Source organism: Oreochromis aureus, linkage group 19, assembly GCF_013358895.1.
Source record: "Oreochromis aureus strain Israel breed Guangdong linkage group 19, ZZ_aureus, whole genome shotgun sequence".
Classification (NCBI taxonomy): domain Eukaryota; kingdom Metazoa; phylum Chordata; class Actinopteri; order Cichliformes; family Cichlidae; genus Oreochromis; species Oreochromis aureus.
This window is the reverse complement of record NC_052960.1, coordinates 20216062-20236954: the sequence shown is the minus strand read 5'-3', so window position 1 is coordinate 20236954 and position 20893 is coordinate 20216062. Positions and strand designations below refer to the sequence as shown.

The following is a 20893-nucleotide window of genomic DNA, read 5'->3' as shown; positions in this document are numbered from 1 at the left end:
ATAATTTAATGTTAGACAGGCAAAGAGAAAAATAAAATTTTTATTATTTTATTGTATTTTTACATTACAACATTTAGAGCTGAAAGTCGCTGGAGATCCACAAACGGCCGCTGCATGAGAGACGCATCATTTGCTCGCAAATGCCATGATTTGCTCCTGCGAAGTGAAAACAGACGTGAACTTAAAAACTCTCCAACCCTCTGTCTCGTGCTCAGAAAAAGCCTGTTATAAGCGAGCGGCACTGCAAAATCTCTACACAAGACCTGTAAATCAGTGAACTCACAGCATTTAATGTGGAAAAAAAATGAAAGTGACTTTTAACTTTATGCCTCAGCAGCGAGATGCCTTTACAACCCGTTACAGTTGTGTTGGTTTGAATCACTTAGTAGGGAATAAAGCCATTTCACATGAGTGGTCGGTAATAAAAGGGGTGTGAAAACACAAGCCACTGTCCGCTGCCTCAGGACCAGCCGTGCACCCCACCCACACACTTTTGGTAACACTAAATTTGAGGCTAAACTTAGATGCCATAGTAGTAGGTTGAGAACCAGTAAAATTATAGACGCTGCTAAAGTAAAGCTCCGTGTAATCAGAAAAGTGGGCGGAAGGTGGGGTCAAGGTGGAGGCGGGGTTTGTGCTTGACAGGTGGTTGATGTTATCTGAGCGATGTCCAGGTTCGCTAAAATCTAAAACTAAAACAGACGGAGAGGCTTACTTTCAGCGTTGGTAGCATGTTGGTGGCCTGCAGACCGAAGGTGCGTAGGAGAACCACAGGCGCGGCGTTGGTGGAGTACAGCCGCTTCATGAGGTCGATGACAGCCATCATAGGCAGATTGTGCCGCTGACGTTCGGTTTCATATTCTAGCAGGTGCTGAATTGCTCCTGCACAAACACACGTGAACAGGGAGGTTAAAAAATTGAGAATAAAGTCTACGCCGAATAAGTCCGTCATGTGTTTTCTACATTAGCTCAAAGCACTGGCGCTACGTTAACTTTAGAACATCACATACCAGCATTTTTGTGTTTTTTTATGAAAAGCGACTACATAGAGCTCCGGGACAGAATGGGCAAAAAATAAAACATCAAATGAATGTTGCCGGAAAAGCTGATGCTTTTTATAGTTCACATTGACGGCGTGCGTTTGAGCTGGGGCAATGGAAAAGAGCTTAGTGAAAACCGCTGTGCTATGTCTGTTTAGAGCTCTCACTGACCCAGGTCTTTCCCGTTAAAGGCCGCCTGACTTAAAATCTGCGTGAGGCAGGCCACATCACCAAATCCCAGGTTAACTCCCTGACCAGCCAGAGGATGGACACGATGGGCCGCATCCCTGAAATAGAAACAAAAGACGAGTTAAGTAGTTCTAGACACAGTACAAGTTCAAATCACCATCCCTTTATTAGCTAACTAAGCAAACAGTTAAGAGCTTTAAAGCGTACTTTAAGAGCATTTTTTTCAGGACCTTGTAATACCTATTCTCCTCTATAAAGGCATTAACATGTTTGAGCTGTTTCTTTTAGCTTTTATTATCTTACCCAATGAGTGCAACTCTGTGTCTGATGTACTCAGATGCGTGGCCCATTCCGAGCGGGAACATGACCCGTGACTTTGGGCCGATCCCCGCCACACTCGGGGGAAGCTGTCGAGGTGAACCTGCGGACGGCATGATGGCTGACAGAGCGCCTCGAAACAGCGAGCCAGCCGTCTCAATTAGGTCCGACTGGTTCTCATTACTCCACTGCCAGCGAGCAGACAGACAGGAAAGAAGACGAGAATGAAAAGCAGCAGAAAAGAGAGAAAACAGACACCGTCCCCTTTGAGTGGACAAAGAAATTAGCTGACACAGGAGCAAAGCTGAACTCCAGGCCAGTGAAAGGGCTTTCTTTTTTTTTTCCCCCTCCCTAACTAACTGGTTTGGCAAGGCTTCGCGAGCTGGGCTAATTAAAAGAAGATGACGGTCAGGCTATGGAGTTGAATTAGCTCTGTTTGAAAAACATTCCATGCAGTAATGGTCGACACTGGGAGACCACAGGTTTAATTAGCAAACCAGGCCTAAAACCAAACGTGACTCAACCGTGGTGACCCCGTCCATAAGCAGGCCCAGTAAAAATAGCCAGCTTGGGAAAAAGGAGTTTCTCCAAACACAAAAAATAGAAAGGTGTATCGTTCCTGCAGTGAAATATTAGTATTGTGTATACTTTGGGCTAAACAATGACTGTATTGTTTGCGTGAGCCACTTAAAACAGCTAATCATGGAAGTGTATGGAGAACCACGTGCCACATATGGCACACTGCATACAAATACAGACACTTTGCAAAATCTTACTGACAGACAGGGAACCTGAGTGTAAATATGACATTGGCAGTTTACGCATGAAGCGAGACTTACAAAGGCAGAGTTGATGGCGTCAACAAAGCGCTCCTCATCCAGCGCGAGGAGCTCCTCTGCGAGCGAATGGCTGGTTGACCACACGAGAGAGCTGTGCATGTCGGACAGCTGCATAGGAACAAAAGGCGACAGCTGAAGTTTCATTAAATGCTTCTGTGACAGAATGAAAATACTGCAGCAGTAAAAAAAACCCTCCAGATATTACCGGTAACATCGCAATGGGTCCTGTTGGGAGGAACCTCTGCCATGCAACATTGTTCTCCGTGGGCTGTCCGACACATAAATTAAAACGTATTAAACAGTTGCATTGTTTTCTACAGCTATATTTGAATATCATAAACTGTGCATAAAAACAATATCATAAAGGTCGGGTGTATTGTTCTCCGACTGCTGACAGATGTGATGTTAAAATTACTATTATAACAAAATCATTGAGTAAATCCACCAAGGAATTTACAATAAGGTTTGCTTAAATATTTAGGAGACTTATGCTCATTTCCAGCTCAATATTTTTATTTTTGGACTATAGTAGGGTAGCTTTGCATGATTCACACTTCAGAGTACTTGGCCTTCACACAACCCCTCAGTTCATCCTCTGCCTGAAACAAGCTGTTCAGCTTGAGTGTTTAGGGCAGCTGCAAAGTTTAATATGAGCATCTGTTACTCTAACAGTATATATGTACATATACACCAACCAGCCTCTTTGTTAGACACCTGTTAGACTGCTCATTAGCACAAATATCTAATCAGCCAATCACAGGGCAGCAGCTCAGTGTCTTTAGGCACGTGGACATGATCGAGATGACCTGGTGAAGTTCAAAGTGAGCATCAGAATAGGATGAAAGGTGATTTAAGTAACTTTGCTTTGAATGTGGTATGTTTGTTGGTGCCAGACTGGCTGGTCTGAGTATTTCAGAAACTGCTGATCTGCTGGGATTTTCCCACACAACCATCTTTAGGGTTTACAGAGATCAGGCTGAAAAAGAGAAAATATTCACTGAGTGCCAGTTCTCTGTGTCAAAATGCCTGGTTGATGTCAGAGGAGAATGGTCAGACAGCTTTAAACTAATAGGAATGCAGCTGTGCCTCAAATTTGTATTATTTAATTATCCTTTATTTATCCGGGTAAAAGTCTCGTTGAGATTAAAATCTCTTTTTCAAGAGAGACGTGGCTAAGAGAACAGAAGAAGAAAAACACGTTCATTACAACCAAATTATGCAGAAGACCATCTCTGAAAAGGTAACACATCGAATATTGAAGCTATTGAGGCCAGACTCTGCAGAGGCTCACGAAAAGAGGCCCAACCTGGTACTAGCAAGGTGTACCTAATAAAATGTCCCTTGAGTGTACATATGAGACATAAAATAAGAAAAAAGCATAAGAACCTTCAAATGATGAGGATTTACATTGTGTAAATACTAACGCTCACCTCTGATAGGTGCAGTACAGCAACCACAGCAGACTGGTCATAATTCCACTTGACTGTGGGTATTCCTAATTCCCGCCTCACCATTGAGTTCGGTCCATCTGCACCAATCTGCAAAACAGATGAGTGGGAGGAAATTAATGGAATAAAAATGACACAACAACAACCACAGATTGCGTGATAAAATTAAACTGACCAGCAGCTTAGTCTGAAGAGTCTCTCCGTTAGCCAACGTGACGCGCACCCATGGGATGTAGTCTGCTTCCTGGGAAGGCATGGGCCATGTGTATTTCACCACCTTGGACCTGTACTTCACTTGTACATTTTCTATAAAGCACCAAAGAAACACACACAAAAATGGTGACTACTGTTCAAAGAAAAGAAAAGAAAAGAAAAGAAAAGAAAAAAGAAAAACTGTGTTTCTCAAAATAAATGAGCAACTGGTGTGACTTTCTCACAAGAAAGGGATCAATCTTGGTCCTGTGAATATATCATCATCAGCCACTTTTTCCTTTAAGGAAAGAAAGGATGGTTTTTGCCTGCAGCCAAAGCAGTGGAAGATCTATAAACCACCTCATAAAACACCACTGGTTTTCCTCGGTGGCATATAGTAGCTGCCAAAGTTCACATTTGACAGTCCTCTTAATGGTCTTGGCACGCCGCATGGCACTGACTAATAGTGTTTATCTACAAGCACACCAATCCACACTTCAGACACGCTGCCAGCTTGTTAGATTTTGCACTAACACTGCTCCTCATCCTAAAATATCCACACCTGGACATCCCAAAACATGTAAGGATCCAGATCGTACTCTGGCTCATGCTGACTTGGAGCGGGACCCATCCACAGACCGGTTTCTGTCAAAAATTGGGGTTTTTTCATTGCCTGGAGAGCAGGGCTTACATTGAAAACAGCTGGCGAGGAGTAAATTTTTCGAGTACATGTGCATCTCGAGCATAACAATCCCAAATGCTAAAAATGAGACAGCTGGTGGCACATGAGGCACAAACGTGATGTAACCGCACGCCCCTTTTGTTTGGCGCACAACGCCGAAAAGTGTTTATAAATATGCCACTTTAACTGTGGAGGACATAGCAGAGCTCAGTTTTATTTGTGAACCTCACAAAAGTTGGGCTGCTGTCAAAGGCAATGCGGCGCTATACCCCGTCAGCGATTTAGCGTCTTGAGAGGTGGCAAAGCCCAGGAGCACATGGCGGCTTTAAATAGGTCACTGGACCATTTCACGTGTCCTCGCAGGGTGCTGGGGCACTGGCAGTGAGGTTTAGATTGAAATTGCAGGAAAAACAAGGATGGCTCCAAGAGCTTGTCTTTAAAAACAGTCACAGGGACAGAGAGAGGGAGAGTACAAATAAACAAAACCTGGGGACGGGATGGAATAAAAGTGGTGGCTTTAGCTGCCTGAGTATGGCAGCAGGGAGATGGAATAGAAATCAAACTACTGTGTGTGTGTGTGTGTGTGTGTGTGTGTGTGTGTGTGTTCTGGGTGGGGGGTGCTTCATGTTTTAATCATAATCTTACCAGACAGACTGTCCAGCTGTCTAGTGAGCGCGGCCACGACCAGGTCGTTCTCCACGATGTACGCCATCTCGTCCTCCACGTTCTCCTTATCGAATGTGATCAGGGCATCTGAGCAGGCATCCCAAACCTAAATGAGAGACTCATTACGCCTGCGGTCTACAAGTCTATCCTTAAACGCATCTCCGTTTCCTATATATAGTAAGCAGAGAAGTGGCGCTTCGCTTGGGCTGAACACATCAAAGTTGTTAACTGCTGCCGAAGGACGGCACAGCCTACATGCATCAAACGCAGAGCAGCGAGGGTCACCGGCAGCGCTCTGTGTGGACAGCTGACTTCAGCTTTAATGGAGCTCTGTGAGGCGGAGGACCAAATAATATTTTTGTGATGTGGATTTTTTTTTTCTCTCTCGCTCTCAAACACTTTCTGGGAAACACAAATAACAAATGTCATGTTTGAGAACATTACAGAGTGAGAGTCAATATTTATCCGCGACCAAAAGTGGCAGAGTGAGATATAGTTTTAGGCTACTGTAATTCTAACTCTGAAAGCACCGCCTGAGCTAAACGTGATGGGGGGGGTTGAAAAGCGTTTGTACAAGGTTAATCCTTTCCTGGGTGACAGAACCCGTCATTCTGCAGTAATATGCTGCTGCGCTACTTTTTTCCAACTTGCCATAAAGTAGGGAGATATACCCATGAGAAAACCGCTAATGGCAGTGAGTTTGCAACTTGTGATAAGTGGTTGGGAAGAAAGATTTACTGAGACCAGCCCAAAAATTGTTTTGGTTTTGTTTAATGCAGGGTGAAATGATGCAGCTCTGGGGCAGAGTGAGTTCCTACTTCTTTTGCAAGACTCAAACAAGATGCGTGAATAAAACTTTATAGAGAAAATCTGGGGGGGTCGGGGTGGGGGGTAACGCCTCGTTAGCAAAAAAAGAAAGAAAGAAAGAAAAAGAAACAAACGGTTCGCCTTGTGTTTCAAATCTAAACCCTCGACGCTTACTTTAGTGCAGGGAAAGCCTGCTTTCTAGAGTTGACCTGCAGAACATACTTTCCAGTGCTATGACTGGGATGTATATGACTGAAATTCAATGGGCAAACAAGCCAAAACAGTGGTAGCAGAGTGAAGGTATAATGGGTGAGGTACACTACCATAATCACTGTGAGGCACTGCATGATGACATCTTAGGCCCAGAGAGAAACCCTGCGGTCGAGTGTTTGGTACACACCGACCACATCTTACAAGAGGCACCGAGGCTGCACCCACAGCTGTAAAGCGGGCTCGACTTTGCAGCAAACAACCACTCTCCTAATCTTTCATCTTCTTCCCGTTGTTCACATGAATCTTCATAATTAGAGGATTTTTTTGGGGGGGATACTAATTTGAAAATGTCAAAATAATGTATTCTTCATAGGAAACAGTTTTAATAAATAAAACTAGCATGGTCAGAGAGCCATCCTGTACTTTTAAATATGCCTTGTGTTCTTTAGCGTTTTGGGGTGCCATAGATTGCGCGGTGATACCGAAGGAGCATAAACTGCACAAAGGAATGAATGAAATGCATGTCACGCGAAACCACCGCTTGCCATTTTAATGAGAACAATTATATGCCGTACTCATGATCATATGATAGAGTATTGTGTTGCTTGTTCATTAGGAATGACTGAGCGGAGGCTGAGTGTCACAGATTTTTCTATCCACAAATTGCACAGTGTCGAGATTGATGGATGACAGAAATACATCCAGTATGCCAGTAAATTACAAAGTCTGGAGGACGTGAGAAGGAAAAGCCGAGTGGTGCAACAGGACAACTCGGGGAGATGCGCTGTGTTAAACAAGGCTCTAGGTATAATCACAGTTAACAATGTTAACTTTAAGATTGACCTACCTGCATCTTTTTATAGGGCTTGAACCTCATCTTTGTGATGTGCTCCCATGCTCCGATACCTGACAAAAGAAAGAGGTCAGATTGGACAAATGTGGTTTGTGAAGTCATTCAGAGATCCACAGATGACTCACACAGACTGATTCAGGGCAGTTTGGATTTTTCTGCGCCTCTGTGTTTTTCTCTGCACGTTTCAGAACAATTAACAGTAATGGGAAAAAAAAGTATGCCAGTGTGGATAAATAATCATAGTCACACTTTGGAAGTAAATATAACAAAAATGAATGCACATGTTTGCATAATGTGCAGAATGTTGTGACTAGGGTTAAGGACCGACACTTTTGGCAGCTCCAGGATCAACAATCAGGTGCAGATGTTGGATTGTGGGTGCATTTTTCCTTTGTTCAGGAGTATTAATTAAAGCAGAGGCATCAAACCTAACATTATAAAGTGCTTAAAGGATGACACAGATCATTCATTGATCTCTCATCAGTCACTGTTTGTTTTTAGTAACCTTTTAATCTTTTGTGCAGGTGTCAGTCATGGGCAATGACGTCAAAGCCAAACTTGACGTCTCACATTTACCCTTTCAAATTGCACCGCCGCATTCAACATTTTTTATTGAGACTACAGTCAAAATAAAAGTCTGAGATTTGAGAGGAAAAGTTTATTAATGGGTCACTGTGACTGAAAACACAAATAAGATATGTGAAGGGCTTTATTTGAGATGCTAAGATAAACTTTAGGGTTTGTCTCTGGCACCTGCAAAAATAATGTTTATCACACATGCTCATGCACTGGACTGCATAGTCTACCAGGCAGACAGGTAGGAGGTTGGCATGTGTAGACCTGAACCGGGATAAATATGATTTAACTTACAGACATGTCACATATTGAAGGAAAAACTAACAAACTACCTTAATAAGCTGTTGGACCACATTAAATCTAGAACATCTTAAATGCAGCTTTCAACTGATTCTAAAAAAAAAAAAAGTCACTGGAAATTTACTGCAGGGGTGAAACACCATACTTTCAAAACATATACCCTCATTCGGTGTTTTGATGACGGTGGCTGAGCATGCTGCCTAACACGCCAGTCTAAAATCTTCCATAGGTGTGTAATTAAGCTGAGATCTTGTGGCCGCAAAGCCCACAGCATATTATATATGTCAATGCCATCTTCACTAAGCAATTCAGTGACCCTTCCTGCCCTATGGGTGGCGGCATTGTCATTCTGGAAGAAACAACTCCACTGGGAATAAAAATGCTTAGTTATAATACAAAGGTGATCACTCAGAACAACTTTGCATTGATTTGCAGGGACTCTTCCCTGGAGGTGTGATTTGTGACATCCTAACACATATTATCCCCCAACCACCAGTCGATCGCAGCAGATGGCTGTCCCACCTCGAGCCTGGTTCTGCCAGAGGTTTCTTCCTGTTAAAAGGGTGTTTCTTGTTCCCGCCATTGCCAAGTTCTTGCTCATAGTAGGTCGCTTGATTGTTGGGGGATTGTTTCTCCAGAAGCTTTACAAGATGGTAGTGAAACCTGCTATGATGTATGATTTGGAAATGGTGGTGAAAAAATAGGAAGCTGAACTAAAGGTGATAGCGCTGAAGATGTTAAAATTTCTATTGGTAGTGATCTGGATGGAAAGGATCAGAATTGACTATGTCAGAGAGACAGCTCAGGTTGAGCGGTCTGGAGACAAAGTTAGACAGGCAAGGATGTTTTGGATAGGTGAAAATCATTAATAGAGGAACTCCCAGGCAGAAGGAAAAGAGAAAGATCACAAAAATGATTCATGGATGTGGTGTAGTATGACATGCAGAGGGTTGTTGTGACAAAAACGGATGTTAGGAAAAGGGTGGGGTGCTGTTGCGACCCCGAAAGGGACCAGCCGAAAGAAGAAGAAAAAGTTCTGATGACCACCTTCAGCTATTTTTAATGGATTCAAGACCTGAAGTTGTAATTTAGGACAAAGACTATGTTTAAAAAACAAGCCCATCAAGCCCAACTGAAATTACAGTGTCAAATCCCTGACTCTCCTTTTCCTTGGCTTTTGACTTCTTTAAGCTCAGGAGACATATTTAAACTGCAGTTTGGGCTGGACCAAACCTCACATTCTTAGCTGTACTACGGGAAAAAAAAAAAAAAAAAAAAAAAACACTGCTAGGAAAAACCTCAGGTGATCCATTACAAAAGGAACAACTGAGGTTAAATACAATCCCTGCTAAAATTGGGTGACCAGCCAGCGTCTGATCCCTGGCTTACCTTGTGGGAGCCATTTAGTAGTCAAGGACAACAAACTTGTCACAGAAAGGAAATTACTCAGGATTATATTTTGCTGCATTTTTCAAGCAGATTCTGTTCAGATTTGGTTGTATACTGTACCACTGAGAAGGGTGGCAGAGCCTGGACTGATGGAGCTAACTCTGGTGCTATAGGTGTCCGGGACTTTGTCCATTACTTTCTTGTTGCCGGCTTCAAGCAGCAGAATCTTCTTACCCTCCAAGTTTGGATCCAAACCTGTGGATGGAAAGTAAATGCATACAATATATAATATAGTTTAAATATGAGAGCACATGTGTAAGATTAAACATGTGTAATGAACCTGCAATTGGATTCGTTGTCCTGTGATGTGGATGCAATCATTTGATTTAGAGCTCTGACTACATGTTTTAATACTCCAGCACATTTTAGAGATATCTTTTCCAGTATAGTAGTGAGTGACATTCCCTCTCTGTGAGAGAAAGAGTGCACTGCTACTCTGCACACCAACTTTAATCTGGATTTGGACAAGTTAACAGCAAAGTCTTGCAACACTAGTCGAGCACTCACCCAAGGAACATGCCATTGCAGATCCAACCATCCCTCCCCCGGATATAATTATATCATAAACATCATTCCCGTGATCTGCACACACTAATCCTCGCCTGGTGATTTTTATAGCAGATAAATGCTTTTCTGTTACAAAACACCGGCTGAGTCCGTTTAAGGCCAGCGACGCCCTCGTGAGCTTGTGCATGTTTCAGTCTGTCTTCGCATGAGAGAGAAGCCTCTGGATAAACAAAGGAAAACAGTCCAGGGTCGGGCTTTGAAGAGTGTCATACAACAATTAAAGAGACAGACGTTTCCCCTTGAATGTGTCCTACTAAGAGCAGCCGCGACTCTTCTGTGACACAGCCATGTTGTGTTGACAAGCGCTGCAAGGAAGTACTTCCGGTTTTACGACCAATCACAGAAGGCAATTTCCGCGGGTGGCGTTTCTGCCTCTGACCACAAACAGCGCTAAAGCTACCAGCACTGACAACTGGCTAAAAACTCTAAAACCTCTCTTCTGGTGGGATACAAAGAACTGTATCAACTTCGGGAGTCATTAGCTCAACAAACAAACTGTACTGCAACTACTGAGCGTTTGGAGGAATCTTCGACGCCGTGAAATACTTGTTAAAACTCGTCTGCTCCCAGGTTGGCAGCTCATTAGTACTCTCAGGTTGATTTTTCTGTGATTATATTGGTATTTAACGGGAACTTAAGTAGCAGAAGATGAAAAGGAAGTTTGTTTTTATAGAAAAAAAGTATAAATCGTATTGAAACAAGGGCTATTAATGGTAAACACATACAACCATGTTGATGTTCCGCTGAGAGCGTGGTTGCCATAGTGACCAATTTACACAGCTCATACACTGAGAGTAGAGCGCATGTGCAATGTAGTCCGTGGATGCAGGAGTCCTCAAAATTTTTATTTGCATTGATTAGAGTTATTTGATTGTATTTTCCCCTTCTTAGTTTATAGTTAGAGCAAATCCTAATTTTCTTATTGCTTATTTCATGAATTTTGTCTGATTAATAAAAAGAAAGACCTTAGAGAAACGTGTTCAACAGAGTTTTTTAGCAGCAAGAAAAACAGTTTTTAATTGCAATGAAGAAATGCACATTGCTGTCATACACATTATTCACATACATATTGTTTACTATTTATTATTATGTATTAATTTGTCTATGTGTAATGTGTAGCTGTCCCAGTACTTTTGTCCTTATAGTGTATCGCATTATCTCAGTAAAGTATTTCACTCTTTCCAACTAACCATCTTCCAGTTTGGGCTCAGGAGACAGACACACTTGGTACTAAGTCCTGTAGTTTTTGTTTTTTTTTGTCTTGTTTGTGGTCTCTCTAGGTTCTATTCCCTTCTCTTCCTCCTCATCCATTAACCAGTCTTTGCAAATGTTGGCCCCTTCCTGTGTTTGGTTCTGCTGGATATCTTTTCCTGTTAAAAGAGAGTTTCTCCTCCCACCAGTGACCAAGTACTTGCTCACAGGGACTGATTTTATTGTTGGGGTTTTCTCTCTAATATTGAAAGGTCTTCACCTTATATAAAACACCTTGAAACAAATATTGTTTTAAAGTGTGGCTATACAAATAAAGTTGAATTGAATTTCCTGACAGTTGACATCTACTATGAGTCAATTATCAAAATAATTGTCATAGTTTTTATCAATAGACAAATAAAATATTAAATTAAGCATATCAGCCCCTAGTCAACATAGATATTCACAAGATTAAAAAAAAACCCCTCTTTTTATCTCTTTTTTTCTTTTCAATATCACAGGTATGAACGATAAGTTAAAGCTGGATACTTTGCTGGAGGATGGACTGCAATCAGAGTTAAGGCTCCAGCTGCATCTTAAGGCTCTTAGAGAGACCCTGAAACAGCAGCTGCAGGAGACAGAAAGGATACAGACGGAGGAGCTGGAAAAGAGGATTCAGCAGAACGCTCACCTGTCAGCTGATTCAAGTAAAAATACTTCTGGAAATAAAAAAAACCCGACAGAGTATGTTACCTCATATTATTATTATTTTTTGCTTTCGTCCACTTAAAATTGACCTACTTCAAAGAGCTGTACTGTTTTACAGGATGACAAGATCTTCTTCAGAAATCCTAAACACTTCCCACAAACCCCTACAATCAGAGAGGCCCGACACCTCATCCTCTCCAGCCTGGTTATCTTTAACAGATGGGAAGCGTTGTTCTGTCAGGACTCAAGCGTGTGAGCGGTTTCCTTTAGCTAAAACTTCACAGCTGATCAAAGAGGAGGAAGCTGAGGCTGAGTGTCAGAAGAAGTTCTCTGCTCTTCCTGCCCCCAGCCACATCATTCAGCCCATCTACCAGGACATGATGGAGCACAGAGAAAAGGAGAGGAAGGAGGCCCACGAACAGAGGAAGCAGTTCTTGCTTTCCATTCAGAAGCCTTTCAACTTCCTGCAGAGAGAAAAGGAGAAAAGGGAGAAACTGATTGCGAGGTTAAACCAAGTCGAGCAAGATATGAAAAACAGTGTTCGAGTTAGAAAACCATCTCAGAAAGAAATAAAAGACTCCCCAGACTCTGAGACAAAAGGTCGGTTTTCCTTTTCTGACTAATGATTCGGTTTTATGAAGAGATGGATTAGAAAGGGCACTTAGTATTCATGTAACTGGGTTGTGGTCTTTGGAACCAGGTAAAGCATACCTGTGACTTCTTGTCTTAGGCTGCATATATAAGTAAGTTTTAAACAGCCAGAGTAATTACTATAAAAGCTTGAACTGGCAAAATTTTGAGGTCAAACCAAAATTGTGAAGAAATAGTAATGAAGCCCACAAATCTGAAAGACGCCATGCTACACTTTAATAAACATAAACATTAGACATTGTGAATTTTTTAAGGAATCAAATTGAATTAAAATCCCCAAATTTAGTGTAAAAACCCTTTAACACAGTGATGTCTAATGTTTTCTTTTTCTTTTGACATTCATCTAAAACTTTAAACAAAAAAAGCTAGTTGATTCAGATCAGTTTGTTAGCAGCATTTGATAGAACACCACAAAAGTAGCAGTGCTTATGTGTGAAGCTGTTTGAAAGTGAAGATTTTCTTTGTCCTCAGTGGAAGCAAACTGGGTGATTGATCTGTGTTTCTTCAAACTTTAATTAAGAGTTTTTAAGTGGAAGATTTCAACTGTTATTGTATCATATTTGTGCATGCATACAGTACACTCTAGGCAGTGAATTGGCTACAGTGTATACCCTGTCTAACTTTATTTAGACCAGGAGGAAGCCTGCAGAAAAGTCCACTCTCAGGCGACTGCGAGGGAGGAGAATCCTACTCGGAATGGCCCGAAACTTCGCACAGCAGAGCGCACCAGGAAAGAAAAGCTGAGATTTTTGGATGAGAAGCCTAGTTTCCGTCCAAAAATCATCCACGAGGTCCCTGATTTCAGCATGTTGCACAAGGCCTTGCAGACAGAGACGCTGAAGAAAATGCAGGTTAAAGATGTGACAAAGTGTCAGCCGTTTGTCCTGAGAACTTCATCTCGCCCACCAAGGCAAAGCAGGACGAGTCCGGTACACTCGCAGGTAAAACATGTTCATTGCTTCTTATTGGTATTTATTTCTTTAGCTGCTTTTGGACTTCAGTTGTGATATTATGTGCTCGTTTTAGTTTATGTTCTCTGAACATTTATGTACTAGAGTTTAAATCAGATTTTTAGAAATATTTTTATTAGCCAGGAAAGAAATCACATTAAACTCAGTTTTAATGGATAATCTCTGTATTGAACCAGATGCACATTTCAGAAGTTTTTTGAAGTCTCTCACTCCTTCTCTGCTTCATGGATAGTTTGAGACATATCCACCCACCTTTTTTTATCAAATCAGCACCCTTCTCTTTTTCTTAAGGAGATTTACTCTGAGCCACTTACCTTCTTTAAAGCCTCTACTGTTCAGGATGTTATCCTGTTCCATTTAAATCCGTTCTTATTTGACTCCGCAGTTTTTGGCAGCTCTGCAATATAACATATTCCCGTGGTCCCACAGCACAGTGTTTATTTCACAAAATGTAACAAGGGAATATGACCAGGTCACATTTTTGTTTCTGTGACTTTGAAAACAGCGTGTTTCATGAAATGAGATTTATTGTATGGTTTGAGGCCTTGTGTGTTATTTTTTTCGTGGCTTTGCAAACAAGTCTCCTCAGTTGTGGAATCGTATTGCTATTTTAAAATACCTTCAGCAATCCATCTTCAAAGAGGAATTATTCTTCTCATGTTTCAAAGTTTTTCCGACTCATGATTTGTAACCTTTAATTCAAGTCGTGCTTTTACAGAGCCGGATCTTCAGCCATATAATATTTGCTCTCTTTCCATCCCTCAGCTAAAGCAGCATTTTTTTTAATGAGACATACTTCACGAGAAGATGTGTATATACACTGCCAGTCAAAAGTTTGGACACACCTTCTCATTTAATGGTTTTCTTTATTTTAATGGCTATTTACATTGTAGATTCTCACTGACGGCATCAAAACTATGAATGAAAACATATGTAATTATGTAATAAACAAAAAGTGTGAAATAACTCAAAGCATGTTTACATTTTAGATTCTTCAAAGTAGCCACCCTTTGTTTTGATTACTGCTTTGCTCACTCTTGGAATTCTCTTGATGAGGATCATGAGTTCGTCACCTGAAATGGTTTTCCAACAGTCTTAAAGGAGTTCCCAGAGATGCTGAGCACTTGTTGGCCCTTTTGCCTTCACTTTGCCGTCCCTCTCATTCGAAACCATCTCTACTGGGTTTAGGTCAGGTGACTGTGGAGGCCAGGCCATCTGGCGCAGCGCTCAATCTATCCTTCTTGGTCAAATAGCCCTTACACAGCCTGGAGGTGTATTCGGGGTCATTGTTCTGTTGAAAAGTAAATGATGGTCCAACTAAACACAAACTGGATGGGATGGCATGTCACTGCAGGATGCTGTGGTAGCCGTGTTAGTTCAGTGCCTTCAATTTTGAATAAATCCCCAACACTGTCACCAGCAAACCACCCTCACACCAACACACCACCTCCTCCATGCTTCACAATGGGAACCATGCATGCACCAAAGATCTCAAATTTGGACTCATCAGACCAAAACACAGATTTCCACTGCTAATGTCCATTCCTTGTGTTTCTTCCCCCAACCAAATATCTTCCGCTTCTGTTGCTTTTCCTTAGTAGTGCTTTCTTAGCAGCTATTTGACCATAAAGAGCTGATTCGTGCAGTCTCCTCTGAACAGTTGATGTAGAGATGAGTCTGCTACTGGAACTCTGTGTGGCATTTATCTGGGCTCTAATCTAAGGTGCTGTTAACCGGCGATTTCTGAGGGTGGTGACTCGGATGAAATTATCCTCAGCAGCAGCGGTGACTCCTGGTCTTCCTTTCCTGAGGCCGTCCTCATCTGAGCCAGTTTGATGGTGCTTGATGGTTTTGCGACCACACTTGGGGACACATTCAGAATCTTTTGCAATCCGGACTGACTGACCTTTAGTTCTTAAAGTAATGATGGACTGTCGTTTCTCTTTACTTAGCTGATTGGTTCGTGCCATAATATGAATTCTAACAGTTGTCAAATAGGGCTGTCAGCTGTGTACCAACCTGACTGCTGCACAACACAACTGATGGTCCCAGCCTCATTAGAAGGCAACAAAGTCCACAAATGAACCCTGACAAGGCACATCTGTGAAGTGAAAACCATTTCAGGTGACTCCATCATGAAGCTCATTGAGAGAAGGCAGCACTGTCAACAAAGCATGTTTAGAGTTATTTATCAGTTTTTCATTTGCTACATAGTTCCATATATCTTGCTTCATATATCTGATGTCTTCAGTGAGACTCTACAACGTAGAGAGTAGAAAAATGAAGAAAAACATTACATGAGAAGGTGTGTCCAAACTTTTGACTGGTAGTGTATGTTCACTGAAATTTGTCTGGGCGGATGATTCACATGAGAGCATTAAAGGCTAAAAATAATTATACCAGTAATTAGGTAAGAATAACAGTAATTTTCTCTAATCCAAACTTTGTGATCAGTGAAAGTTTCGTCACGTCTTCCTTTCATGTGTCTTGTGGCTTTTGTAATTATCCAATTACCACAGTTATGTTTTATGACGCTTGTCAGAAAGTTTAAGGCAGATTTTTAAATATTTTACTGACGTTACAAATATCTACTGTACATTTAGCTTAACTGTTACCATATGTCTAGAATAATCACATGTAATTGTACTAAATTACCTTTTACTGTGTGATATTTCCGGAAGATCCTTTAGGATTTTTGTAAGTGATATGAAATTATTCCTGAAGCTGTTATTGCCATTAATCTTTTTATTTTTATTTTTCTGTAACTGTTTAGTAAGAGGTTCTGGAAGCAGTTGTGCTCACAGTAATTGTAGTTACACATAAAAACGAAACTACTAGTTTACACTTGTTGAAGGCAAATGATGGTCTTCCTTAGTTCATTTAATCTTGCATTAAAATGTCAGTCATTGTTTTAGTTAGGCTTTCCATATAGGAATATATGGAAATATACACTCATTGCCCACTTTGTTAGGCACACATATTAGGCTGCCTGTCAGTGCCATCACATGGCAGTAACTCAATGCATTTAAACATGTAGACATTGTCAAGATAGCCTATTGAAGTTCAAATCATCTGAATAGAGGAGAAAGGTGATTTAAATGACTTTGAACGTGGCATGGTTGTTTTTGCCAAACAGGCTGGTCTGAATATTTCATATTTACTAGGATATTCCTGCAGAACTATCTACAGGGTTTACAGAGAGTGGCCTGAACAAAAGAAGATATCCAGTGAGCCACAGTTCTCTGTGTGGAAATGACTTGTTGATGCCAGAGGTCAGAGGAGAATGGCCAGACTGCTTTGAGCTGATAGGAAGGTTTGAAGAGCATCTCTGAATGCACAACACATTAAACCTTGAAGGAGATGATACTGAGGCCAAGAATATAGCCTAGAGAACATGAAAGCATGAATCCATCTTGCCTTGTGTCAACAGTTTAGCCTGCTGATGGTGTAACAGTGTGGGGAATATTTTCTGGTAAAACTCTGGGCAACCTTAGTAACAAATGAGCATCATTGTTTAAACTCCACAGCCTGCCTGAGTGTTGTTGCTGACCATGTCCATCCCGTTATGACCACAGTGTTCTGATGGCTGCTTCCAGCAGGATGTCACACCATGTCACAAAGCTCTAATCATCTCAAACTGGTTTCTTTACATGACAATGAGTTCACTGTACTCAAGTGACCTCCAATCACCACAGCTAAGTCCAATAGAACACCTTTGTTTTGCAGTGGAACGGGAGGTTTGCATCATGGATGTGCATAAATCTGAAGCAGCTGTGTGATGCTATCATGTCTCATGTCAATATGGACCAACATTTTTGAGAAATGTTTCCAGCACCTTGTTGAATCTCTGCCATGATTAATTGAGTCAGTTCTGAGGGTAAAAAAGGAGTTCCAACCCAGTGCTAATAATGTGTCTGCTGTGTGCACAGTGATACATTTTCAAAAAAAAAAAGAACTAATTAAGCTAGTCATGCTATGTTTGATGGAGAAAAGCCATTACATTTGCTCTAACACTGCAATTCTTGCACTATCTTTATGCTACTATTTTCTTCATGTTATTCAAATTCTTGAAAAAAAAAAAGCAACATGATGGCCAAGAGTTTGGTTTTGATTTCAGCTAACAAAATTATGTTATGAGTGTTTTTGTCTCTTCATCCACAGGCACCAAAAATGAGTAATCTCAATAGAAGCAAGTCACTCGGGGCTTTAACGTTAATATCCACTGACACACTGCCCACATACATCACGGACGCTGTGAGGAAGCGCTCTATGGCCATCAGGTGAGTTGGAATATTTTTGGATGACAGCAGATCTTGTCTCAGTGTATCCTAAAAGGAAAAAAAAAGACTTCATTATTGACGTATTCGTGTACAATAAATTTGTTTTTTCAGTAATGATAAATTAGATTAATGAGGCTAATCTGTCCTTCAGTTAGTAATGCTTGTGTTCACTCCGGTGCTATTAAACGTTTAAGTCAGATAAAGATTCCACGTATCACAATATAATGTCAGACATTTTGAAATAACCAAATGGAAAGTGGTTTGAGCTACATAATAACTGTGTAACCAGTGTACACCACATTAATATATGAAGTTGATAAAAACACTATTTAAGTCTCAGGCTGTGTGTATGAAAAAATAGCCTATTTTAATATAATCTGTTGTCTACCAGATTAATGGAGGATTTTTGGAGCTGTTCAGTGAAAAGCCCTTTACTTACTTTCACTAATGTCATGGTAAGCTGTGTGGCAGGCTAGGTTAGGACCCAAACGCAGGACTCGGAGACCAAAAGCTTAACTAAAGGCGGCATCTTTATTGCTGGAAAATACAAATTGAAACTAAGTACATGAACGCTGAAAGAAAGAAACAAAAGATGAACTAGACATGACAACTAACAACTAGACGCGACTTGAGAACCTGGAGCTTACGCAAGAACACACAGCAAATGTGGAGAATGTGACAGCTAACAGAAGGTGACTGAGGACTTAAAAACACAGGCAGGATAACGGGAGGATTTGCAACACGAGGGAGACACAGCTGGACCTAATCTGACATGACGAGACAAAGGAAAGCAAAACTCACGGGACAAGGATTATCAAAATAAAACAGGAAGCGTGACAAATACGAGACACGCGAGCGTCACACTGTGACTGGGGGGAATGAAAACAGAGACAAGTCTAAGAAAACACAGGATGAGACTAGACACTGAGGGAGACAGAATATAATCCCAAAGAACTGAAGGAAAACAAAAACACACCCCAAACATGTTGAAAGAATAACTAAGAACCCAAGAGCTACAACCTAACAGAAACAAAATGATCAAAAGAGAACACTAAAGTACAAGAAAACCAAACATAGATCACTCAAAGAGAATAACTCAACTATTGCAACCAAACCAGAACACTCCAAAACATAAACCCTGGGTCACTGACAGCTAAGACCTGATTTAGACATCTCTATGTAAGTGCCCGACGTCGTTGCTGGCACTTATGCTGGGACTTTTATGGGCCCCCACTCTTAGCTGTGGTCAGTTTGTTTGGGGGGGACAAACGTATATGTCCCTCTAGCTTTTCCACTTCTTTGTACATTCCCTCACATCCATTCCGATTTCTGCAGTCTTCCTTTCAGGAATTTTCTGACATTTGTGAGTCCTTGTATTGATGATTCAATTATTGTTCCTCATAGTGGGACAGTGATCGTTATTCTCTCACGGATAAATTGAAAAACTTTGGCGGAAAAGTAGCTGGAAGTGCACCAGAGGACTCGAGGGTGCTGAACAGGACAATCACAGTCGACCTGATGTGTACTTATGTTCACCTTCTGGGGCGGTGAACGTCGGGTTGCTTTTAGGGTTTTAGAGGGATTTGTGATTACAACATAGCTGCGGTGACTCAGTATATCAGCATGGCCCACTGGGGAAAAAAATTAACTTGGCTCCATATTGTTTCAACACCTAAACCATGAAATGATCTGAAATGCAGACAATTTTTACCTGAACAGAACATCAATGGAGATGAGGGATAGTAAGAATCAAGAGAGTGTGGACTGGTTGAGGAACTACCAAATGAGATGCCAAGCAATGAAGAAGACAGTAACCCTCCATGCAAAGTTACTGGACCCACGCAGCAGCTTGAAAGACGTGTATGACGAGAAACTACAGAACCATCGGTGAGTTCTGGATAAGTGAGGCTATTTATTCTGCAGTTTTACATTTCATGTCACAAGAACTACACATGCCTGCTACAACAGTTAAAACTATAATCTCCTCTTATGTGAAGGGAGGCTGATCAACAAAGAATGAGGGATTACATGAGAGAATTACGGGAAATGAAGGCCAGAGTTAGTGAACGCCCTTATCTGTTTGAACAGGTGAAACAGGTAAGGAATGCCTGAACATTACTACATGCATTAGGTGACATACGTTCAGGAATCTAAGTCTGAGTTTTCACTGGCAGAGAAATGCGAAAGCTCACGCAGAGCAGACATACAGAAGCAAACTGAAGAAAGCCGGGCTAAAGGAGCAGTTCGTTGAAGAAAATGGAGAAGCGCTCATATCCGAGGATGACCGCAGCGCTGAAGACGACATTCGAAGCAGGTATGCAGCGTGAGAAATTGTAGCAAGTTTTGTTCATCCTGTGAGTAATACCACTGTGTCCGGTAAAAATATGAATAGCACTGCTGCTGGGAGAGCCAAGGACTTCATGTGGTTTGGTCATGTTGCATTACATAATTTTCTGAGCTTGCTCTACAGTCTTTAGAGAAAAAAAAGACCATTTCCGTAGCCAAGTAAAAGTTCGATGTAATTACAATATAGTCATTTTCTAACCCAACATGTCTGATTTAGGGAAGAAAATGGAGGAGACGGGGAGAAAATTGAAGATGTGGGAGAGAAGAGCGTGAAGTCCAAAGGGGAAGAAATGCCATGATCAAAAAGGTTCAGGCGGCACAGAGTTTTGTGGCCTCTCCACTAGAAAACAACAGTCCTCAAAAATGATTCATGTCACTGCTGACTGTCCGCACCAAATGTTTGATAGTTTAAGATAAGCGGCTATAAATCACGAAATCGCAAAACATCTGGAATTTGCAATCACAAATGGAAGGAGATAAAACTTTATAAAAATGTACATAAGTGATTGCTGTTGGTTTTACAACACTTTCCCCAAGGAATATGTAAGCTGTAGTTTTGAAGATGATGAGCATGTTGTTGCCAGAATAAATGGTTCAAAAATACACT

General features: G+C 41.3%; 2 protein-coding genes across 3 annotated transcripts; one reads left to right on the top strand and one right to left on the bottom strand.

Moving 5' to 3' along the window:
- Nucleotides 1–21: 21 nt before the first annotated feature.
- coq6 (coenzyme Q6 monooxygenase) lies at nt 22–10907 on the bottom strand. Of its 2 annotated transcripts, none has more exons than XM_031759637.2 (12): nt 10080–10440; nt 9633–9767; nt 7242–7300; nt 5354–5480; nt 4010–4140; nt 3817–3924; nt 2592–2654; nt 2387–2494; nt 1533–1735; nt 1212–1327; nt 716–882; nt 22–156 (listed from the first exon to the last, which is right to left on the bottom strand). In XM_031759637.2, exons 1-12 carry the CDS (start codon nt 10264–10266, stop codon nt 127–129), a joined length of 1434 nt encoding a protein of 477 aa, XP_031615497.2. In that variant the 5' UTR covers nt 10267–10440; the 3' UTR covers nt 22–126. The 2 variants fall into 2 exon arrangements, with proteins under 2 accessions (XP_031615497.2, XP_039459698.1); XM_039603764.1 differs by lacking the exon at nt 10080–10440 and adding an exon at nt 10865–10907 and having other exon boundaries at nt 33–156.
- Nucleotides 10522–20893, top strand: fam161b (FAM161 centrosomal protein B). The gene is made up of 9 exons (XM_031759646.2): nt 10522–10709; nt 11852–12074; nt 12157–12638; nt 13320–13630; nt 17822–17940; nt 19660–19827; nt 19938–20037; nt 20115–20254; nt 20504–20893. The coding sequence occupies exons 2-9, from the start codon at nt 11854–11856 to the stop codon at nt 20583–20585; spliced, it is 1623 nt and encodes a 540-aa protein (XP_031615506.2). The 5' UTR covers nt 10522–10709; nt 11852–11853; the 3' UTR covers nt 20586–20893.